The sequence below is a fragment of the Arvicanthis niloticus genome, chromosome 8 (genome assembly GCF_011762505.2).
Source record: "Arvicanthis niloticus isolate mArvNil1 chromosome 8, mArvNil1.pat.X, whole genome shotgun sequence".
Lineage (NCBI taxonomy): Eukaryota > Metazoa > Chordata > Mammalia > Rodentia > Muridae > Arvicanthis > Arvicanthis niloticus.
In genome coordinates, this window is record NC_047665.1 from 13,941,971 (window position 1) to 13,967,473 (window position 25,503).

Here is a 25,503-nt window from a genome sequence, read left to right on the forward strand (position 1 = left end):
GTTCCAGGACAGCCAGGGCTACAGAGAGAAACCTTGTCTCGAAAAACAAACAAGCAAACAAAAAACTAGTTTCAAGAAAATAATTACTTGAGATCTTTGGCAGAATTTCCAGTCTTTTAATCCTTTAAAAAGTCAGTATTCTGTATAAAATAAGCTCAGTGTATTTCATTCCATTTTTACTTAACAAAACTTTATCTTGAAAATATTTAAATAGAAGCCAGGTGTGATGGTGCATGTCTTTAATCCCAGCACTTGGTAGGCAGAGGCAAGTGGATCTCTGAGTTTGAGACAAGCCTGGTCTACAAAGCAAGTTTCAGGATAGCCAGGGCTATACAGAGAAACTCTGTCTCCAAAAAAAAAAAAAGCAAACAAACAAACAATTAAATAGCCCTAGCTTAAAGTTATTTGATTGGCTTCCACTCTGGATAATGTCTTAATAAGTGAAAGGCATTTTACTAATTGACATGTAGATTGTTTGTGTTGTGAATATGATCACTGAATAATTTCTGTTTCATAATAGGAAGTAAAACTTCCCAATAATTTTGTATAAATATGTTTCTTGTTATTTTTAATTTTGTGTTTATATATCAGAAGGTAGCAGAAAAATTTATTCTGTTTTTCCTATATAGAGTTCAGCTCATGGAGACATTTTCTCCCTCACATATTCTCTTACCTGGTAACACACTGTAACTTAATTCTACTCCAGGATTACTTAGAAGTGATTCTATGTTTTCTTCCATACTGTAGTCAGAGTTGGCCTTGGGTAACCTAGCATCTGGTGCCGCAGTGGTTTGCTGAACTTCAAGCTGCATGTTGGCTCTGGGGTGGAATGAAGAGCTCTTCCTGAGTCTTCTCTGTTCCATCCTCCTCCTCTGCCTCCTAGTACTTTGTTCACAATCAGTTTGAAAAACGATAAGCAGAAGGAGACAAAACAAAACTGCTCTCTTCATGTTTGATTTTTTTTTTTCACCAATGAACTTCTAAAAGGAAACACAATTTAAAGTTGTAACTCCATTCTTACTTCTGGAAGTTGACTTAGTTGTCTCTGGGGGCTGCAGACGTCTTTGAGGAGCAACACCAGTGTGATGTGTGGTCTGGATCCTGCAGTTTACTGCTGGGTTAGAGTTTGGAATATCTGTCTTCCTAGACCGGGCTTGAGCCAAGTTTTTCTATAAAGGGCCAAATAGTAAATATCTAACCCTTTATGGATTATTTGTTCTCTGTCTTAACTATTCAGTTCTGCTATTGTAGTCTGGAATCAGCCATAGATGTTAGGTGACTGTGACTGTGTTCCAGTAAAATGAAAATGCCTACAGCAGCAGACCCTTGGACCCCCACATGCCAGAGTTTGAGCAGTCTCTGTCTGCTAGGGTGCTCTATGGTTATCACCCACACCTCTTCTGACACGTTCATCACTAATTTTCTTTGCTAGGGAGCAGTACATGGTTATCCTTCATAAAAGTAGCTGTATCACAGCACACTCACTTGTGCACTTGTGCATATCAAGCAAGAGGTCAACACCATGGAATTTCCTCAGTCTGAACCCAGAGCTCACCGGTTGACCCTCCTGGCTTGCCAGCATCTGGAGATCTGCCTGTCTCCACCCCAATTCTACCCAGCACTACAATTAGAGCTGTGAGAGCTTCATGGTTTTGCAGTAAACTCTCTACCCATTTCTGAGCCATTTCCCAAGCCCTGAACATTTTTTTTATTTTTAAGGGAGGGTGGAGCTTTTCATGGAGGAATGTGCATATAAGCACATGGACATCAGAGGACCACCTCAGTGACATCCTCAGAAATGCTATTCACTTCCTTTGATACAGGGTCTTTCATTGACCTCAGACTTAACAATTAGGCCAGACTGTCTAGCCATTGGGTGTCAGGGAGCCTTAGGTCCCCACTTCTAGTTCTGGGATTACATATCATTGCAGCTTGTTTTATGTGGGCTCTAGGAACCCTAACTCAGGTCCTCATACTTAAAAACCAAGTAGTTTACCAAACAAGCCATCCTTTCAGCACCAGGATGAGAAATTTCAAGAATAATTCAGTTCCCTATGAAACTGTATGTAGTGAAACTAAAAAATGAATTTGAGAAATATGTTTTTAGGCACCTTTGATCTGGCAGCAATATTGGGGACAGATAGGCTGGTGCAGTAGCCATAGGTGAAGTATCATGGACAGAAGATTCACCTCCACAGTGACCACAGGGCTGTATCTAGATGGCTCAAAATCAGCTCTACCTTCCAGGAAGGACTAGCACAGTTTTTACAGGTTCTCAGGTCAGCAGGCAGCTTTCTTTAGTGTTCCTATTCAGCTTGGCCTGAAAGCCCTCCATAGCCCACTGCTCAAGTCTCCTTGTTTTAGTGTTCCAGAAGTAAACATTCCTGCATCCTGCACCAAGTCTAACATCTGTTCCTTATGAAAATTCATTGATTTAGTAGTAAGAGGGTATTTGTTTCATATAGTAAATGCCATTCATGGGAAGCTTACAGTAAATATTCACAGTGAAATAGTTCATTTTCTCATAAAGATCTAGAACAAGGACATCTCTCTTACCACTTCTCCCAGTGCTCTGCTAGATTTTCTAGCCAGTGAAATGGCACAATACCAGGAAACAAAGGATACCCGAGGGCTCCAGGAAGCTGTTACTCTACCTTTCCATAAAACCTGGACTGCCCTTAAAAAATCCAGACTGTGAGAACTTTTACCTTTGCAGTTCCTTGTATCACTTAAAATCTTCAAGTTCCACAGTTCAAATTTTATTAAAATCTAAATGAAGCTCCAGTAAAGTTGGTGGTAGGCCTAAAAAGAAAAGTATGTTAGACAAAGTAAAGCCAGGCTTCAGTGACTGTTTCCCAGATTGTGGAATTAGGCAGGTATTTCAAATGCTTTCTTTTTAAAAAAAAGTTTGATTATAGAAGTTTTCAACCATACTCAAAAGTAGAAAGTATTTCATGAACCACCATACAGTTGTCCTGCTTCAACTACTAGCCTCATATTTCCACTTCATCTCCTTCACTTACTTATTTACTTGCTTGCTTATACAGTCACTTTCTGGCAGGAGTTTAGCTGAAATCTACTGTGTGATGAAATTTTACCTGTGACTACTAGGTGTCTGATAAAAGTCATATTTTTGTTTAGTTTTTATATAACCACCTTATAATATTCTACAAAATTGACAACAATCCTTTATCATGTAATATTTTTTCCTCAGTTTTCCTAAGTTGTCTTCCATTGTTTTAAAGTCTTCTTCCTTGGATGTGATGGCACACAACTATGTCCTCAGCACTTGAGAGCTGATGTGGGAAGATTGCAAATTCAGGGGCTGCCTGGCTATCATGTGAGACCCTGTCTCAGAAGCACACAACCCAAGAACTGAGATTGTAGCTAAGTGGCAGGCTCAAGTTTGAGTCCCAAATTTTGAGTATCAACAATTAATTAACAATTAATATACAGCTGAGTAATGGTGGCACATGCCTTTGATCCCAGCACTTGGGAGGCAGAGGCAGGTGGTTCTCTGACACCAGCCAGGGCTACCCAAAGAAACCCTATCTCGAAAAATCTTAAAAGGTTCCTGTAACCAACAAGGGAAATCAGTCAGTTTTCAGGATATAAGATCAATCTATAAAAATCAGGATTATTTCTGTATGATAGCAAAAAATAGAAGCTAAGTCAATGTCATTTTGTAATAGCATATAATCTGAATTATTAGTGAATATCTTATAGAAGGTGGACAAGGTGTCTGCTCTGAAAAATCAACTCTAAAGTACTGCTGAAAGAAATGGACTGAGGCCTTTGTTAGGAAAATGTTTACCCTCTATATGGATGAGATGACAAAAGGTTGCTAAATTCTCAGTTCTCCCCACATTGATGCCCATACACTTGTCACAAATCCAGTTCTAATTCTATCATGCTATTTTGGTAAAAAATTTGCCAGCCGACCCAGGCATGGTGGCACATATCTGTAATCCAATCAGGTGTAGGAGGATTGAAAGTAGAGGTCAGCCTGGGTGACAAGATTACATCTCAGCATGAAATTCTAGCTTATGGTGGAATTTCTGTAAAGCATACACGACACCCTGGATTCAGTCCCTAGTTATTTTTTTTTAAAGGCAAAAGAAGGGCTTGTGAGATGGCTCAGCCAAAAAGGAAAAGGGTGCATGGGATAGGGGTTTTCTAGGGAAGGGAAATGGGGAAAGGGGATGGCATCTGAAATGTAAATAAAATTAATAAAAAAATAAATAATTAATTAAAAAAAAAAGAGAGAGAGAAAGAAAGAAAAAAAGAGATGGCTCAGCATGTAAAGGTGCTTGCCAAAAGCCTAACAATGAGTTCCATCCTTGCCACCCACATGGGAGAAGGAGAGAAAATATTCTCAATAATTGGCCTTCTACCTCTACATGTGCTCTGTGGCAAGTATGTACATGCACATTCACATGCACACAAAATAAATAAATTTTTTAAATTAAAAATTAAATTATAAAATGTGAAAATGTTTGGTGGCATATAAAATCTTATAGTTTCACTGGAACACAGCATGCTTGTTTATATATGTATTGTTGTCTTTGTACCACAAGCGAAGATCATGCCTACAAAATGGAAAGTAATTTATACTCAAGAGCATACATTTTCCATTCAAAGCTTAAAGCACTGCTTCTGAATTGGGGATGATTTGTCCCTCAACGGACAGATAGCAATGTCTGGAGACATTTTCAGTCATCATAGTTAGGAGCGGTTCTACAAGTTCTATCTAGTATAAAGAGGCAGGATGTGCTACTAATCACCCTGCAGGAAACAGTCTTCTACAGCAAAAAGTTAGCTGAGCATATTGGAGATGTTGAAGTTGACAGCCCTGATTGGGCGGAATAGTTAATCTAGGGTTTCATAACTACACTCACATGCTTTTATAAACAGTACATGCTGCAATTCATTGCATGGAGTCAGTGGTTCGTTATCAAAAGGAAGAGTGGGAAATTAGTTGTTCTAATATGAAAACCTCCTTCCTAAAGTTTTTCTCCTAATTCTAGACTTTTCATTTTATCTGTCTCCAATTCTAGAACTTAAGAGGAATAACCCAGATTCATTATCCTGTCTTGAATATCTGGCAGGTATAGCAGTACTGTGGATATCACTGTACATATCAAGGATGTACCTTATGTATCTCCTCCCTTCATTCTGGTATTTCTTTTCCTATTTCTGAGGATTGAATCCAAGATCCTTCATATTCTAAGTAACCACTCTGCTCCTGAGCTGACACCTCCAACCTTGTCTTCACTTTGAGATGGTGTCATTAAGATACCAATACAGCCTCAAACTTGAAGTCCTTCTGCTTCAGGCTCCAAGAAAAAAGCATGCACCACAGCGTTTCTGTTGTGATCAGTGGCACTGCTGTTCCCTAGCATTCTACACAGGTCAAGTGCTGATTCATTGTATGCAGCTCTCTTTCACCCTCTAATGTCTTCGTCTCCAATAACAGAGAATCCCTATGTCCTCTGTCCTCACCACCTGTGTCCATACAGCATGAAATTCTAGCTTATGGTGGAATTTCTGTGAAGCACACACGACACCCTGGATTCAGTCCCTAGTTATTTTTTTTTTAAAGGCAAAAGAAGGGCTTGTGAGATGGCTCAGCCAAAAAGGAAAAGGGGGCATGGGATAGGGGTTTTCTAGGGAGGGGGAATGGGGAAAGGGGATGGCATCTGAAATGTAAATAAAATTAATAAAAAAATAAATAATTAAATAATTTTTTAAAAAGAGAGAGAAAGAAAGAAAGAAAGAAAGAAAGAAAGAAAGAAAGAAAGAAAGAAAGAAAGAAAGAGATGGCTCAGCATGTAAAGGTGCTTGCCAAAAGCCTAACAATGAGTTCCATCCTTGCCACCCACATTGGAGAAGGAGAGAAAATATTCTCAATAATTGGCCTTCTACCTCTACATGTGCAAATATTTGTTTCAAAGACCAAAGGATGACTATTTGGTGCTTTGAGATTTATAATCTATGTCACAGCCTTTCACCGTTCCTCTTAAGGGCCCAGAGTAATGTTCGATACCGTCTGAATGGGTGGGCCAAGCAATGTTCTGATAGTGTTATGTTCAGAAAACAGAATTTGTTATGTGGGCCATGATTTTCCAGCTTCAAATTCAGTATATCCTTTATGACTTCTAACTACATCTGCTCACTTATACATCTAAATGTCATATATAAATTAAATATGTATTTAAACAAAAATGGGAACTGTCTATATATTACACTCCAACCTGTTTCATCCCAATTAGTAAGAAATTCTGAGCATGTGGATACACATGTCAGTGTGTTCAAAAACAGTCTATTCAAGCCTGTTTTCATCCTATACTTAACAAATTTGGTATCTGATATTTTAACATTTTTCTCTCTTAGTTTTTTTGAAATAGGTTCCATTATGGTCTAGGCTGTTCTTTCACCTTTCTATGTATCTGAAGTTCTCTTTGAATTCCTCATCTTTCTGCCTCTTCATTCCAAGTACTGGGGTTACAGGTATATGTCCTGTACCAGGGTACTCCAACATTCTTAATCATACATCCTCTGGAAGTGTTGTAATAGTCTTAATTTTATTTTTAATTTTACAAATAACATATTAGTAGAGTCTCTATTTTTAAACTTTTCTATTTTGGTCTTTTATGTTGGTTGACATTTATAAATTAGCTTGGTCAGGCTTATTAATCAACCTTAAAGCTATGCCTATATGCCTATACAACTTCAGAATTGTCATACTTTCCTGATGCATTTATTGTTAGAGCCTTCCTGTACCTCTACCAGTGCTCTAGTAAGATCTACTTTGTCTAATATTAATGAAGCTACCTTCTTTTGTTAATGTGTGCTTGGCAATTTTGTATCATTTTGCTTTCAGCCTTTCCATAGTATATTTTTCATGTTCTTTGATTTGTAATGCAGTCCGACAATCTTTGTATTTGATAGGAACAAGAAATCTATTTATGCTTCGTTAAACATTTACCTCTTCCTACACAATTCAAGAGCCAGGATAGCTTTGATTCCAGTTATTCACTTCTGGAATAAAAGCAGTTTTCATCATACACTTTAATAAAAAACACATATATTTTCCATATATGTTAAACATAGTATATCTTTTAAAAAAAAGATTTATTTATTATTTATTTTATGTATATGAGTGCCCTATCTGCATGTACACCTGCATGCTAGAAGAGGGCATCAGAACTCATTACAGATGGTTGTGAGCCACCATGTGGTCCATGCTCTTAACCACTGAGCTGAGCCATTTCTCTAGCCCCATAGTCTGGAGATATCTTGAAAAGATTATTATTTTTCAGGGTGGCAATATATCTCCATGAATAAAGGTATTTCCCATCAAGCCTGACAACATATGTTTGATCCCAGGAAATCACACATAGAAGGAAAGAACTGACCCCCCACATTGTCCTCTGACCTTCACAAGTACACCACTCCACACATGTACAAGCACAGTAAACAAATGTAAACAAAAGATTGTTGTCATTGCTTTGTATAGAAACCATTTAAGACCACACTTTTTGAACCTCTTCACTTATCAAGATTTGGGGGCAGATTCTCTTTTGTAAGGATCGGGCCCATGTTGTAGGGTATTTAACAGCAGTTCTGGCCCCTTTCACCATCACCTTCCCCCAGTTATGACAACCAAGAATACTTCCAGACATTGCCAAATGGCCTGCTCCCCATCTGAGAACCCCTAACACTTGAACTCTTTCCTCATATTCTTTCCTGTATCTCTGGATTTTTATTTAGATTTTCCTTCTCATTCAAAAAGTGTCTTAAGGTAATTTATTCTGTGCAGTTCTATTGAAGATCAACTCTTTTTTTTTAAAAAAAAAAAAAAAAAAAACTAGAAATGATTTCACACTACCTTAATTCTGAAAGTACATGTTTACTGCATAGATTTCAGGTTAATAGTGCCTAGCATTTACACATCCCATTCCTATCTTTTTGTTTGTATTGATTCTACTTTTGTTGTTGTTGTTTGTGTTGTTGCTGCTGCTGCTGTTGTTGTTGTTTCAAAAAGGGCCTCATGTAGCCCATGCTGTCCTCAAGCTTATTGTATAACCATAGAGGACTTTGACTTTCTCATCCTTTTGCCTACACTTCCCAAGTGCAGGGATCACAAGAGTATGCCATAATGCCTTCTTTTGTTGGTTCAATTGAGAAGTCATGACTCAATCAAACTACTTTTAAAATGCATTCTTTTTCTGGCCACTTTGGATGTTCATCTTGGCCTTTAGATGTTCTTCTATGGTACACATAGAAGGTGTGGTTCTCTTGTTTCTATTACATTTGGGATTCATGATATATTTTGAATACATACTGAATTCTGGGAGGCTCAAGACAGAAAGGTTTCTATGTGTAGCCCTGGCTGTCCTGAAACTTACTCTGTAGACCAGTCTGTCCTGAAAGTAACAGAGATCCATCTACCTTTACTTCCCAGTGCTGGGATTAAAGGCATGCACCAACCAGCTGCATCCTGAACTTTTTTTTTTTTTTTTTTTTTTTGTCAAATTTGGGTGTTTTTTTGTTTTTGTGTTGTTGTTGTTTTCTTCAGCCCTCGGCTCTTCCCATATGCATTAGACCTTTTCATTTTTCAGAACTACAGTCATTTATGCAATAACCACTCCATTATGTCTCCCATGTCATTTTCTCTTTGTGGTTTTTTTTTTTTTTTTTTTTTGGTTCTTCTGTTGTCACCTGTTGGCCTCTTTGTTTCTTTTATTGTATTTCTTAGTTTTTGGTAAATTGTTTTTATTGTTTTAAATTCTATACTACAACTTACAATACTCTTTGAACATTTAATCATGTTTGTTTTAAAGTCTGTCTGAAGATCAGGTTTTCTGAGTCCTCTTTTTGACTGTACCTATCATCTGTTCTTTGGAATTTTAGCTGTGGTCTTTCTTTCTTTTTTTTCCTTTGTCTGATGTCCTTTGAATTCATGCCGGAAATTATATAAAATCTCATCAAATATTTGAACCTAGGATGATGTATTTTCTGCCTAAAGATTTTCATCTTGAGTGTAGTGTTACAGACACTGTCAGTAATGCATGGAGTGATTTGCAGCTGGACATCACTGTATCCAATATCATTACCATGGGTCTAGTTTTACTAATATCACAAGCACCAATGTCATCACCCCAACTACTTGGCTCTTGTCTTTGTTTGTGTTTCTCCCCAGCCTTGTGAAGCTATTTTAAAACTCTGTTAACCTCTTCTGGAATCCACAGATGTTTCTAGAAGCAAAGTTGTTTCAGACCTGAGACAGTCTGGGTTTCAATCTTATTCCAAACACTGATCCTGCTGTTTTTCTCATCTTCCTGATTGTTGTCAGCAGATGAGTAGATCCGTTTTCCTTGCCAGAGGAAGTGCCTTCAGATTCCTTTTGTTCTTTGCAGAAACATGTATTTCTCACTCTTAAATGTGGTAAAAATGTGTGAATCTTAAATGTTTGAAAATACCCTGCTTGGTTAAAACTTGAATTATAGCTTCAAAATCATTTTCCCTGAATACTTTTCAGATACTGATTATTTCTCTTTTTTACATTTTGTTTTCCTTTTGCTTTTGCTTTGTTACAAGGTCTTGCTATATATCCATGGCTAACCTAGAGCTAACAATGTAGACTAGGCTAACCTTGAACTTGTGGTGATCTTCCTGTCATTGCCTCCAAGTGTTAGGGTTGCAGGTGTTAGCTACCACACCCAGCTTGGTCCATTCTTGTTGTGTTATGGAGAAGTCAACTTGAATTCAATTCCCATCCCTTTTTAGGAAGGTTTTTTATTCTGCCTTTCCTGTGGAAATGTTCTAATTTTTAGTATGTCTTTAACATTCATAAGTTTTGCTATGAGCTAGTAATAAATTATTGATTTTTCCTTCTTGAAATTCTTTAAACCCTAAAACTTAATTTCTCTGATGAACTTTCTGTTAATTCTTTCCCATGCTTATTCAAAGATCTATCCCCCGTCCTCCACTCCTCCCCTAACACTAGGAATGAAGCCTATGGCATTAGGGGCGTTAGACAAGCACCATATCCCTGATTCCATATACTATATATGATCCCATATTCCTAGTCCCTTCCTCCATCTTTAAACTTACCCCATTCTTCTCGTGAATGATTCCCCAGTTTCTGCCTTACCAAGAGCTCTTCTTACTTCCCAGTGCAGCTATAGAGCCATATGTAGGGTGTGTGTGTGTGTGTGTGTGTGTGTGTGTGTGTGTGTGTGTGTGTGTGTTACTAACATACCTTCTATTTTCTAGGAACTTGAGAGACAAGCAGGCACAATGTTTATTCGGCTCCCCCTCTTGAATTTCAGTAGTTCTTTTTGTAGCTTCATCTGCTAAAATCTCCTAAACCAGGCTTTACTTGGTTTCATCCATGTGGATTTGCCCTCAAATCATCTGAACTCAGCAGCTAGCAACCCTCAGGAATGTCTTCATGTAAAGTCCACCATCAAACTTTTGCTCAAGATACTTGTATAAGTACTCCAGTGATTTGAAAATCATTACTGTAGGTCATTCAAATTAAATTAGGCTTAAACATTTTATGACCTGCTTTAGTTTCCGAAGAACTAGTCTGCACAATGTAAAGGAGCAAGCTTATTGGCACCTGAGGTCAACTCACAATGAAGTAATGTAGGGAAGCAGCAACAGTGGCAGTAATGAAAACAGAAGCTGGAGGGTAGGTAACACTAGATTTCTTAAGTAGGTCACATGACAGATGTTCTGCGTCATGAACACATGTACACTGACTTAGTTCGTTTGTTTGTTTTGACAATTATATGTTCAGTAGATGAGGGTCATGAAAGCTCTCATTCTGGACCTTAGGACTCTCTAGATAGTCTCCAGGGGTCTCCCATGAAGGTGGAGTGTGTCATCCCTGGGCCTCCTATAAACATCCACTTGTCAAGGGATTGTGAGTGTTAGGAGACAGTACCTGCTCAGCTAGATGACACACTCTCCCAGGGTTGTGATCCTGAGATTCATCTCTTAGTCTCTCTATTTCAAATGAACTCGTTTCTGTCTCATTTAGAAATCTAAATAGATTTGTACAGAAATAAATTGGCAGAGCTGTCTTAATTTTAACAAAATCAGGATCTAGTTTAAGTAAAATTTAAGAAATGGCCCTCTATTCTAATTGTTATTCAGTGGTTTATAGAATTTTGCATTTTGTTTAATATTTAATAAGCAACTTTATAGTTATATGTCTAGATACTCTTTAATCACAATGTCATTTTCATCAAGTAATGTTTTTGCTTTTTTGACCTTTTATGTTTGTCTAGATATTGAATATGATATATAAGCTTTAATTTTAACTCATTTTTTCCATTAAAATTTCTTATCACTTGTTTTAAGAAAACTTTAACGGTATCTATAATTTGAATATATCTGTGAAGTCACAAGTTATCATCCTTCATGTTACCACCAGACTTAAACTGGAAAATGCTTTTAACTGAAAACGTATTTTCCTTTAGAACTTAAGGACTGAGAAAATGAAAATTTCTAGTCAGTTGATACTTCTACTCGTTACATAATTCTGTCTAAACATACGACAATAGCTTATAAGTCCTTAACATTTGACCTGCTGGGAAATGATCATCCTGCAAAGAAACAATCATACAAAAGAAAACATACTTTTAACTTTTCATCTGTTAGTACAGAGTTAATTTTCTTAAAGATTAAACATATTTGCACACAAAATACCCAGATATTAAAGCCATGCCACATACTGTAGTAGAAACTTAAAATTTAAAACATGTTTACCTGGAAATCTAAACTAAGTAGCTTTGCTTGGTGTCATTTAAGTCTCCCGCTGAAAGTGAAACAAAACGAGAACTTTCTTTAAAAACAAAGAAGAGAAGGGAATGTTGAAAGTGTTAGCTGACTTCTTAGTAAAATCTAAAAGAACTGCTTCCCTTGGGATAAACGCCTTTCAGTTCTTTGTGTGGAAAATCAGCCAAAAAAGTAACCAGGGAAAATGGTTACCAAGGGAAATTTTTTTTAATCACAGGAAAAGTGGAAAACATCAGCGGGAGTTGGGCGGGGTGGGGGTAGGGGACATTTCCTTTGCAGGCTGAAAAGGCAGAAAAAAAAAATCTGTGACTTTCATAGGCTGTTTACATAAAATATTGCATGAATATTGACATTCTAACAAGCCAACATACCACTGGAGATTTGTCAGGGTTATAGGGGTGGTATTCTCATCACCTAAAACCTGTATGTATCTCCAATCCTGTTTAAATTGGGTTAAATTTCTCCACATTAAGGAAACAAAAACTAGTTGCATATTAATACCATTACATTATGTAATTTCAGTAGCTGGGTGGTAGTGCATGCTAGTAATCACAGCACTCAAGAGGTAACAGCATTGGGAGTTTTAAGATCATTCTGGGCTACATATGGACTTAGATCTAGCATAGGCTACATAAGACCCTGTCTACAAAAAATTATTGACCTCATATATATGAAATACATCTGTATCTCTGGCTGACTTGGAACTCATTTTGTAAAACGAGGCTGTACTTGAACTCACAGAGGATCTGCCTGCCTCTCTATCCCAGTTCTAGGATTAAAGGTATGCAGCATTATACCTAGGTCGTGTGTGTGTGTGTGTGTGTGTCTGGCTGTATATGTCTGTGTCTGGTTGTGTATGTCTGTGTCTAGCTGTGTGTCTGAGTGTCTGTGTACATGTGTACACACTTAATGTATAAGGGAGCAGCAAGGCTTCTCATTACTGGTTATTAGTTGTGTACTTTGGCCTTCAGTTTCTTTATCTCCCCATAAGCAAGTTAGAAATGGACCCAACACTACGGGGTGCTTGAGTTACTCTGTGGAAGAACCAGGTGAGATGACAGCCAACCACTATCAAGATACATAAATTCGACATTTAGAAATAATAAAGACAAAGACAACATATTTGCAGATGATGATAAATCATAAGTGACTTATTTAGTGAATGATACTGACCTCTGCATATCAAATTTGGAAACAAGAAAATTGTGAATAAATACCTTTATATTTTTTAAAGGAATTTATTTTTTTCAATCAAAAAGTCATCACAAACAGAAAAAGAAAGCAATTCAGCTGACCAGTGAAGCAAAGAAAAGCATTAAATTAAAAGTTCATAGACTACAAAATGCTCGTGGTTGGTGCAAGGCAGGAAGTATTTTTTCAACATCAGTAGTGGTCAAGAAGTGTTCATTCAAATGTGTACTATCACCCCTAGTGTGAGATGCTGAGACAGAACATAGAGGTAGAGCATGAACATTATTATTCTCAAAAATAATTCCAAATAATACTCAAATACTTAGTAATCATCAATCACAGCCTAATTTAGAACATGCTGTTTTGTTGGAGGGAAACTGTGTTCGTGGCATACTGTGTGTGGCAAACAGAAATGGTTCTGTTGAGAACAGCTAGCTAATAAAGAGCAGTACTGTCTACCCACAAGTCACCTCAAGAAATCCATTATAGGAACATCTTTCTGTGCAGAGATGTGTCTTCAGGGTAGTACTTTGAAGCACTCTAACTATGGACTTCATTAAAAAAAAAAAAAGGTAACCCAATTGTATATTTTAGAACAATGGATTACAAAGCTCTTTGGAAACTAAAGTAACCCCATTAAGACTGGCATTTGGCATTGTCTCAGATATACCAAGAAGAAAAAAAGAAATAGTCAAAACAATATATGCATTTTCTTTTGGTGTGTGTGTGTGTGTGTGTGTGTGTGTGTGTGTGTGAGAGAGAGAGAGAGAGAGAGAGAGAGAGAGAGAGAGAGAGAGAGAGAGATTGAGATTTGGCATCTTTCCAAAGAGCAGATTAGAAGGGATAAACAAAAACTGTTAATAGTATTTATCTCTGGATGATGAAATTACAGAGACAATTTTTCTAAGTAATTCATCATTTTCACAGGGTTTTGTACTTTTTTATAACCAGATGAAGAAAGGATAATTGTAAAAGATTATAAGCAAAAAATTACTTTTTAAAAAGAGATTTTGTTTATGTTTGTTTCTCTGTGTGTTGCCTACATGTATGTCTATTTACCGTGTGTATTCAGTGCCCACAGAAGTCAGAAGAGGAGATCGTATCCCCTAAAACTAGAGTTATAGACAATTGTAAGCACTCTAAGAGTGCTAGGAAATTGAACCTTGGTCCTCTGCAAGAACAGCTAGTGCTCTTAATGACTGAGACATCTTTCTAAGGAATAACAATGACTATCATTCTAAGATTGACATGGTTGGAAAAAAATTTTAAGATTTCTGAGGTCACTGCTTTACAAGTTTTGTGGTTGAATGGATGAGCTCTTTTTCAGAAACTATTTTAACCACACTAGTACATGGAAAATAGTACTGTTACAGTCTTTCATTCTCTCTGATTCTTGTGGGCATAATTATGTCCTAAAACTTGGCTACCATAGTGCTCTAAAGGAACATAGTATTTGCCACCAAAGACTGTGCAGAGAGTGAGCAGCACCCATGCTAGGACCTTTCTTTTACTTACCACTCAAGTCACTTAGACTGGTTAGTGTTTATTGTCAACACAAACTGGAGTTACCTGGAAACAGTGGACCTTGACTGAAGAATTGCTATTGTAAGATTGGTTTCTGGGCTTTGATTAGTGACTACTGTGAGGGGCCCCAGCCCACCATGAGCACTGCTATCTCTGGGTGGGTAATCCTGGATTGAATATGAAAGCTTGCTAGAAAGCAAGTCAGTTAAGTAGTTATTCTACATGGTTTCTACTTCTGCTCATGCATGAATTCCTGTCTTGAGTCTCTCAGTAATAGATTATATCCTAGAAACATTCAGTGAAATAAACCTCCCTATCTAAGTTATTTTTGGTCTTAATGTTTATAACAGCAGCAGAAAGCAAACTAGAACAGAAATTAGTACCAGAAGTGGGGTGCTGGTGTAATAGGTCTGGCCATGTTATTTGGAGGGGGTGCAGGGTGAAAATTGAAAAGATTTTGGAACTGAAATCCAGAAAAGCTATTAAGTGCTGAGAGCTTAATGAGCTGTTCCTTGGAAGCTTGAAAGATAATGCAGAGAGAAATGCTGACAGTGGAGGCCCATTGTGAAGTCTCAGAGGAAAGAAAAAAATCTGTCAGGGATGTTCATATGATACAGTTCAAGAATCTGTGGTTGCTTGTTTAACTGGAGCTGAAATTTTAACTGTGATTAACAAGAAATGAATACTCCTAAAGTAAAGCCTTCTGTGCTTTACTAGGAAACAGATTGATGGTTAGCTGAGGCTGAAACTTAGCTATGGTTTAAAGAGGAAAGCACCATTGAGGTTAAAGCTTCTGGAAAGTATTTCCTTAGGGTCAAAATACAGAAGCCATGGTCCAATGGGAAGCCAAGGCTGTACATCAAACCTTGCAGCAGAATTGGGCAAATAATGTTTAAGGGTTTCTCACATGATACTGATTTTGAAAGTAATTCTGGCATGAAAGGGTCCGAAGGAAGACCAAAAGAGGCCAATGGTGAAGGCACATTCTCAGTTTTGCAGTAGAGACCCCAGAAAATTGGGGATGACAGGACTGAGATCTACCAAGGACAGTAGCATGTGTAAACTGGAGCTGGTCTAGGCCTACAGGATAAGCTGTGTGTGTTGTGTTATGTGCAAAGCTAGAGAAGTAAGTGGATACACCCGAACCTTTTGCAGCTAGAACATCATGCGTGACTCCCAGATGCCTAACATAGAGCTACAGGATTTAATCTACACCGATTGACTTTGGTTTTCCTTATGTATAATTATTTTTATTCCCTAGTTCTTCTCTTTTGGAGTAAGGAAGTTTGTTTTTTCCAGAAGCCCACAGTTAAACTTAAGAGTGAGACTTTTCAAGTTGTATATTTTATATTATAATATTAATATCAGGTCTTGATGACAAACAAAAGATATGGATTAAGGTGATGTGTTTGGGTACAAGTTGACAGGGAGTGGAGTCTACTTGTTCGATTCAGCTGTCAGCTTGACAAAGTCCAGAATTATCAGAGGAAGTCTCTGTTTGTTTTGTTTTTTTTTCGAGACAGGGTTTCTCTGTGTAGCCCTGGCTGTCCTGGAACTCACTCTGTAGACCAGGCTGGCCTCGAACTCAGAAATCCACCTGCCTCTGCCTCCCAAATGCTGGGATTAAAGGAGTGCACCACCACCGCCCGGCAGAAGTCTTGATCAGGTTGGCCTGTGGGAGTGTCTGTGTGGCATTTTCTGTTGTTGTTGTTGTTGTTGTATTTCTAGAGGAAACCCTTATTAACTTAGAGAGTAAACATGACATATTGTTGAGTGACAGAAAGGAAATTACAAATCTTGATGTGTTGAGGATGTGTGAATAGACATGAAGGCTGGTTGGTATACCTAAAAATAACCAAAGCTTTATTGAGAATTTTATAGATTGTTATTTTATTCATAATTACTCCTTATACTTTCTGAATATTTATTTATATTTCTCCTCAGAAAAATAAGGTTATTTTTGTTTTAGACACACAACAAAACAAAAAGGAAAGAGCTCCTTAAATAATAACTGGATTCTGATCATCTAACTTTTCCATCAATCCCTTTAACTTCTCATTTAATATTTTTATACTACTATTTGATAACAAGGCACTATACTCTATAATGTATTTGATTCCTTCTTCATCTCTGCAGTTTTCTCACTCTCGACTCTTCCCTTTCCCTCTCCTATTCTCACATTCTGGTTTTCATCATATCCTTCTTTCTTTCCTCCCCCTTTTCTTCCTTCCTTCCTTCCTTTCTTACTAATTAATTACATCATTTTCTTCCATTCCTTTTCCTCCCTCCAATTGCTCCATGCCCCTGCCTTGAAATTCCTGGCAAATTCTTCTATGTTATTGTTGCTGTGTGTGTGCAAGTGTACAGTTGTGCAGTATGAGTGTTTGAATGAATGTGCAGTGTGTGTGTGTGTGTGTGTGTGTGTGTGTGTGTGTGTGTTATCTGATCCTCAGCATTCCTTAGTCGCCTATAATTATTTGTGTACTGTGAAGGCCACATCAGCTTTCAGGAGTTTTCCTTCATCCACATTAGCATGTCTATTATAGGTGTCATCCTGTTCAGATTATATTTAGGCAACATATTTGTAAAAGAATTTTAATCTAGCAGCATGGCTGCTCTGGCAAGGGATCACATCCAAAGACCTTCTTTGTGTGATCTGACTGGAATGACATACCTTTAATCCTTCTGGGTAGAATACAGACACGCCCTTAGTACATATCTTTAATCACAAACAATGAAGGAGAACTTAGTTTGTAGAAGGAAGCAGCCATATTTGAAAGTGACATCTAATTGAGGGTCTGACAAAGTGACAAATCAGGGAAGTATTTGACAAAATGAGCAGAGAAAGGATAGCCAAACTCTCAGAACAGACAGGAAAGAGAAGCTACTTAAGAGTAGCACAGCCTGAGTTAGGAGTGGAGGGCAGCCAGGCGGTGGTGGCGCATGCTTTTAATCCCAGCACTTGGGAGGCAGAGGCAGATGGATTTCTGAGTTCGAGGCCAGCCTGGTCTACAGAGTGAGTTCCAGGACAGCCAGCCAGGGCTACACAGAGAAACCCTATCTAAAAAAAACCAAAACCCACCAAAACCCAAAAAAAAACCCCAAAAACCAAAAAAAAAAAAAAAAGAGTGGAGGGCAGTTCAGCTGAGTTCAGGCAATGCTGTGCAGTTCAGCTGAGATCAGCTCAATGCAGTTCTGTGCAGTTCAGTTGGTAGAATTCAGAGACAGTTTCATTTTACCAAGCACAGCAGCTCAGTGAGAAGCTGAGAGAAGTGAGTTTGGATCAGTCAGTTTGGAAAGGAGTTTTGAACCAGAACAGCTTAGTTGAACCAGCCAGCCAGAGTTCAGAAAGAATTTAAAAAGATGAGCTTAAGTAAGCCTCCAAGACAGTTACATCCAGCAAATAAAAATTACTTTTATGCATGTTGGTGAGATATTAGGGGTGTAGCCTCTGACATTCGAGGAGACACAATCTGACAGCAAATTCCCTGGTTCTTTGAATATTACAATTTTCCTGTCCCCTCTTCCATCAAGACCCCAGAGCCTTGGGTGTAGGAATTGTATTGTAGATGTACCACTATGGACTGTGCTCCACAACTCTGCATTTTGATCAGTTGTGGTTTTCTATACTGGCCTCATCTATTGCAGAGAGAAGGAAACTTCCTCTGCAGAGGTGAGGACACATTTCTATGAGTATACAGACAAATATTTAGAATGTAGTTAAATTTTGCTGGTTTAGTTAGGTGGCAGTTGTAGATTCTCTTCAATAATCGCAGCTTTAGTAGCCCTAAGATAGTTGGCTAGATTTCCAATACCAGGTATCTCTCTTTTGTTAAGCATGTCTTAAGTCCAATTAGACAGCTGTTGGTTACTACATGTGTGCCATGACTGCATGCACTTTCAGGGTTATCAATGCTAGTCATTATTACAGTTCATAGGTTTTGTAGCTGGGTAGGACTACTGGCTGCTTCCCTCTTGGAAAGTTGTATAGCTCCTCCTAGTACTAGGAAAGTTTAGTCTCCAAGGAAAAGGCTTTCAGACCAGTTCCAGCTCAAGGGCTCTGGGTCTTGGCTCTGGGTTCAAACTACATTATATCTTCAGCAGTGGGGACTACCCTTCTACTTCTCCGGGACAACGAATAGCAGTAGCCTATAATGTTTTAGGAGTCTTGGATGACCCTGACCAACAACTCAAAAAAGAGCTTCTCATAACTGTGTTGGGATTTTTGTTAGATGGCCTGTTACTCTTGCAAACAACATTGTCAGCCCAGATGGGAATTTTTTATTGAGAGAGAGAATTTATATTTCTATCAACTTATGTATATTACAGGTATTTTAGGAAGTTAATGATATTATTACTTATGACTTTTCACACATCCTTAATGTTATTTTACCCTTTTCTGTATTTATTTCCCTCCTCCCTCACTAATTAACCCCTGGTTTTCCCATTTCTCCCTCTAGATAACTTGTCCCTTGCTATTTCTTCCCTCTCTCTATTGTTTCCCCTCAAATGATCCCTTTTTGCTTTCCTGCTTTCTGCAGTTATTTAAAGTCATATATGTACTTATCTAAAGATTGGGAGTTAGAAACTTTAGATGAGAGAGAACATGCAATATGTGTCTTTCTGGATCTGGGCTACCTCACTCAATATGATCTTTTCTAGGTACATCCATTTAGAAATGATAAAATCAGCAGTATAGCACTATACAGAATCAACTTGCACAGTCAATAGTTTTTCTGTGCACCAATAACAAGCATCCAAAAGATAATCACAAAAGCCTCAAAGAAAATAAAATATCTAGGAAGAAGCCTAACTAAGGGGGGTGAAGGATGTTTACAATGAAAACTTTAAACTTCATTTTTTACCTTTAAAGAAAGGTAAAGAATTACCCTAGAACATGTAAAGACATCCCATGCTCATGGATTGGTGGAATTAGTATTGTAAAATTTTACTAAAGGCCATTTACAAAGTCAGTGCAATACCAATCAAATTCTCCATCTTGTTCACAAAAACAGAAAAAATATCCTAGAATTCATGTGGACCCACAGAAGGCTCCACCCAGATAGCCGTAACAATCATGAGCATAAAGAGCAATGCTGAAAGGTTAGCATTCCAAATGCCAACATGTTACACAGCCATAGTAACAAGACAATATGGGACTGGCACAGAAACAGATATGGCGACGAATGGAACAAAATCAAGATCCACAACTTGAGGATGCGAAACACCAGCCATTTGGTATTTGACAGTGATGCCAAAAGCATATGGTAGAAAAAAGGAAGCATCTTCAACAAATGATGCTGGGATAACTGAAGGTCCACATGCAGAAGAACTGAGTCTATCATAGCGTTTCTCAGCCCTTTCACAGAGGTTGCCTAAGTCCATTGGAAAACACACATATTTACATTACAGTTCATAACAGTAGCAAAATTACAGTTACTAAGTAGCAATGGAAATAATTTTATGATTGGAGTCACCACAACATGAGAAACTTTATTAAAGATACGCAGCATTAACTAACTCCAAATGGATCAAAGAACTAACTGTGAAATTTGAAACACTGAATCGTCTAGAGGAAAGCAGGCAGTTTCCTACATGATACAGGTACAGGAAAAGGCTTTCTGAATAGAACACCATTTGCCCAAAAACTAAGGCCAACAATTGTCAGGTGGGACTCCATAAACTAAAAAGCTTTTGCATAGCTAAAGAAATAATAATCTGGTAAAGAGAGCCCACAAAATGGGAGAGAGACTTTTGCTAGCCTTGTCAGAGTCCATCTGACAGAGGATTATTATTCATAATATATAAAGAACTTTAAAAATAGAGTTAAAAAACCCACAAAGCATTCATTTTTAAAAAGGGACCGAGCTGGGCAGTGGTGGCACACGCCTTTAATCCCAGCACTTGGGAGACAGAAGCAGGCGGATTTCTGAGTTCGAGGCCAGCCTGGTCTACCAAGTGAGTTCCAGGACAGCCAAGGCTATACAGAGAAACCCTGTCTCAAAAAACCAAAAAAAAAAAAAAAAAAAAAAAGGACTGAAACAGAATATTCTCAAGAGAAGGAAAAAAATTGCTACGAAATATCTCAGAAAATATTTTTTCTCTACAATTAGAGAAATGTAAATCAAAACAACCCTGGGGTTTTATCTCAGCCCAAATGGCAAAGACCACCCAAACACATGCTGGAAGGGAATTCAGGGGAAAGAGGACCTCATTCACTATGGGTGGGTTTGCAAACTGGTGCAGGCACTGTGGAAAGCATTGTGAAGAATTCTCAAAATGCTACGATTAAATAGACCATAGGACCCAGTTTTTATTTTATTCATCTGCGTGTTTTGCCTGCATGTATGTATGTATATGCACCATATGTGTTTGTGCAGTGCCACAGAAGCCAGAAGAGGATGCTAGATTCCTTGGAACTGGAGTCAGAGATGTAAGCTTTCCTTCCAGTGGGTGCTGAGATTCAAAGACAGTTCCTCTGTAAAAATACAGCCAGTGCTCATAGATGCTAGCTACCTCTAACCCTGCTCAAGTTTTTTTCTTTTTTTAAATTGTTGTCTTATTGGTTAGCCTATTGTGGAATCAGCATACTCCTCTTTTCTTTCTTTCTTTCTTACATATCTTACATTGGTTCTCCCAGCTGCTACCAGCTGTACCCTAAATGTTGATGTTCCTCAGATCTACTCTTAGCCTCACTCCTTGTTCTCCTTCATATTTACTGAATAGAAATGAGAGGTCTAGGGAGTCAGCCTAGTCAGTAAAGGGCTTGCTTTGCCAGATCCCTAGAACCCACATACACACATTCAAAAACAAAAGAACAACGAAAGAAAAGTATATTTGCTACTTACAGTTTCATTTCCTTCCTTTTTAACCATATTAGTCCCTTTTCTTTTCTTACTTTTTTTTTTTGCTAGAAGAGTACATTTAAAGTAAAAATATAATTTATGTTGTGCAGCATTTTCACAGATTCATTTATTTTGGTTTTCTGAGACAAGGTCTTATATAGCCAGACTGACTTCAAACTCACTGTTACCAAAGCCTAGGAACACAGGCGTGCCCCACTTTTAAAGAAGCCCAGCTAGGCATAGTGGTATACCCTTTAATCACAGCACTCAAGATGCAGAGGCAGGCAGATCTCTCTGTGTGTTTGTGTCCAGACTGGTCTATGTAGTAAGTCTAAGGACAGTCAAGGCTATAAAGAGAGACTGTATCTCAAAAATAAATAAATAGATGAAATACATGAGAATAGACAGTTTCTGTGAGCTCATAGGCAGAATCAGGTGCTTGCCTGATCCTTGTCGCAGCACTCGATGGATGGAGACCCAGATGGAAGCATAACAAAAGGAGACAACATATGTGAGAACCGCCTGGACACTAGCCTGCTCTTCCCTAAGCAGTGAGCACAGGACTTCACTAGAGTCTAAGCCATGTTATATGCATTATTGTTCTCTATTGTGAAATGGTGTCACAGAAGCAAAATGAGGAAACTGAATGGGGTTAAACTACCTAATGTGATTAAATGGGAAAACGACAACAGCCCCAAGCTAGTCTGATTTATAGTAGCCCAAGCTATTCTGTTTCTTACAACATTCAAGGCCATATCACCCGTCAGGGTTTCCTTCCTGAGCAGCCATTGGAGGGCATGTGATCAGGCAACTGCTCTCATCATAACTGGGTCTCCATATCACAGAACTCCTTACATGCTAATGAGAATCAGTTTCTCACTGCCAGGACTGAGATGTGACAACAGATAGCTGCAGTCGGGACCGGAGTCAGACCTAAGCCCAGCTACATACTAAATCTAGATGAGTTGCATGTCCATTCCGGCACTCAAATGACTGATCTTTAATGCAAGACCATCAAAGACTTCTTAGGCTGTTTCTCTCGGGATTTATAGGGTGTGGTGTTGTTGCCTTGGAAAACAGGCAGCTCAAACGCATTCGGAATTGTTATTTTCCCTATAATTTCCCTCCTGAAACCCATGCTTAGTGAGAACTGGTAAGAGAGTTACACATATGGTAGTTTGAGCATTGTTGGGAATAGGGATTCTTTTCCACTGATACACTGTCTGAAGGAGATGGCTATAAACCAGAGTGACCACAATATTTACAAAGGTATGTAATGAAAAAAGAAGACTTTGGCAACTAATGTAACTCCATCACTCATGGGGAGGATAAAGAGATATTCACTTGAGGTTTAATAAATCAAAACATAGTGTGTTTGTCCACAGCTTCATTTTTTCCCATTACTGGTGGGTGATGTCATCATCTTCATTTCCCTTAGAATCTGTTTGTGTCCAGGAAAAGAAAAGATTAATGTTAACTACAGTTATTATCATGTAATCTTATTTTATGGTGAATTTTAATTTTGCCACCTATGTAGAGGGTTTTTTTAAAAAGATTTTTCTGTGTCTTGTCTGTCTGTCTGTCTGTCTGTCTGTCTGTCTGTGTGTTGTCTGTATAAGGTTTGTGCACATGAGTTCAGCAGAGTCCAGAGACATCAGATCCCTGGAGCTAAAATCAGAAGCAGTTGTAAACACCTGATGTGGACGCTGAGAATCAAACTTGGGTCCTCTGCAAGAGCAATATAACCTTTTAATCTCCAAGCCATCTCTCCAGCCCTTTTTTCTATTTTTCCTTTTCTCCTTGGTGTCAGTGGTCAAATCCATTGCCTTATGCATATTAAGCAAAAGTAGTACCAATAAACTATTCCTCTTACTCTAGGATGTTTTCAATTGGTTTCATCTTCCTCAATTTAAGTCCTGGATTTTTTTCAGCACTAGAGATCAAACCCTATGCCTTATTCTTGCAAGGCAAATGGTCAACTCCAGAGTACATCCCTGGCCGCTGAATACTGATCTTAAAAAGAATAAAGCTAAGCTACTCAGTTTGGCTGGATAATATTGCTTCCAGAAGCCATGTGTTATTAAATAAAAATCCTAATGCCAGTATGGCATGCCTCCTTATGCACTATTGGTCAGGCAGGACCCAAAGGTCCTCAGAACAATATAGGCTAGTGCCAAGACTCTTAGTTGCTCACCAGAACTAGAGGATAAGACCCTGTTGTTGAAGACATGAGACATTTTAGTTGCAAGACCAAATCAAGCTGAAAGGGAACTGGAAGCATCCTTCCTGAAACTACTTTTCATAGTGCTGGAAAGTGTTGTGCAGACCTGGAGGAAAAAAAGCCTTAATTTGTCTTACCTATCTGTAACCCCAGGCAAGATGTGCCCTCTAGTGTAACAGCGCCATGACTGTTACAGGGGTAACAAACCTTTATGATTGGATGTAAGGCCTACTCCACAGAAGGAACTCATACCTGGTACTGTAAACTTGGTCAGCTCCCACAGTTGCAGAGGTCAGAGGAATCCTGCTGTTGTTGTTAAATGGTCATGGTGTCAGACTACCTTCTAAGTAGTAATGTTTATACCTATAGATTGGTGCCGCTTTAAGCTTAGTCAGAGAAGCTTCTGTTTGTTGTGGGTAACAGTTAATGCATTCACTGTACTGAGAACTAGTGACTGTTTAATATGCACCCTTCAATAGGATGTTTGCATCACCAAAGCTCAGGGAACACTGTGGAAGATGAATACAAAAATCTAAAAAAATTTCCCAAATCACACAAAAAATAAAATTTAGTCTTTCTGAGAAATATATAACTAAAACAATAATCACAACACTACTGAAATAGTATTAAAATTGTAGTGCTTTACAGTCCACTGCTCACCTGTACCTGCATTTCTCTGCTAAAGTAAGGAGTTTCAGCATCACTACTCACAGAGCAACATCTATCTTGTTCAAAACAAATAAGTGGAGCAGAAACTTGTCACCAAAACCCGTAACAATGCAAAGTCCCTACAGTAATTGTTTAGTTAATATGGTCAAGTAAAGTGTTAGGGCAATGACTGCCTCTAGCAGAGTTTATGTTAGGATTTAGCCCAACATGAGAGTTCATCCTTAGGATGCCCAGTGTCCTTGATTCAATTCCCAGCACCTCAGAACAAAACCCAACCACTGTCTACAGTTGTCAGACAACTGTTGAGCAATATTCAACCCAGATTATTCTCCTTCAGAAATTCCATTCTTCAGGTGTTCAGTGTCCTTACTTTGCTGCTTAAGATCCTTTGCTTCCTCCTCACCATCACCCCCTCCTCCTCCTCCTGCTGTTGTTGTTGTGGATGATGGTGGTGGTGGTGGTGGTGGAGGATGAGACAATCATGTGGATGACGACAACCACATGATTGTGGGAATGGAGATTCAAATACAAGAGGAAAACAGCAGAATCATATATATGTCAGGCTTTGGAAATAACATTGAAACTTAAGTACCCAAAAGTTAAAAGGGAAGAAGGTAACTGGATCTGCATTTTTAAATGGCCACCATGATTATACTGTGCTTTATGAAGCAAATGGAAGGAGCCAATCTAGAAGCAGAGTACCACTAACAACTTGTGGCATTCAAGCCGTGGTGGTGCATACCTTTAGCACTCAGGAGACGGATCTCTTGAGTTCAAAGCCAGCTTGGTATACAGAGCAAGTTCTGGGACAGCCAGGGGCTATGTAGAGAGACACTGTCTCAAAACACCAAAAAAAAAAATTTTTTTTCCTGTTATCCAAGAAAAATTTCTTTTAGCAAGATTGGGGAGTTGAGTATGTAAACTTAGTAAACTGTAAGATTTACTCAGGAATGTGAAGCTTAGCTCTTGGGCATACTCCAGCTGCACTGCAGGATAGTTATTTCCTGAGGAGACCTCAGGCTACCACAGGCAGTTCTGCAGATCATGTGATGGCTAGTAATAAGGCCACAGAGTTGAATGAAATCATAGACTACCATATATAATAAAACTGAGAAGCAAAGTCTCTTAAGAATTGGGGGAATAAAGGATTTGAAAACTTTCCAAACTAAACGCTTTCATGCATTGTTGACAGAAATGTAAAATGATAGACTTTATTTAGGTCACTTTATCAGACAACTA

The 25,503-nt window shown here is 38.3% G+C and overlaps 2 protein-coding genes across 2 annotated transcripts in view; one reads left to right on the forward strand and one right to left on the reverse strand.

Moving 5' to 3' along the window:
• Ecm2 (extracellular matrix protein 2) overlaps positions 1-11,960 on the reverse strand; it is a 29,030-nt gene extending 17,070 nt beyond the window's left edge. Inside the window, exons 1-3 of the mRNA XM_034510783.2 lie at positions 11,785-11,960; positions 2,709-2,802; positions 674-980 (exon numbers count right to left, since the gene is read on the reverse strand). Coding sequence (XP_034366674.1) covers positions 674-950 — 277 coding nt within the window. The 5' untranslated portion in view covers positions 951-980; positions 2,709-2,802; positions 11,785-11,960. The remainder of the gene's footprint in view (positions 1-673; positions 981-2,708; positions 2,803-11,784) is intronic.
• Cenpp (centromere protein P) overlaps positions 1-25,503 on the forward strand; it is a 176,937-nt gene that overhangs the window by 125,524 nt on the left and 25,910 nt on the right. The gene's annotated exons all lie outside the window — the stretch shown is intronic.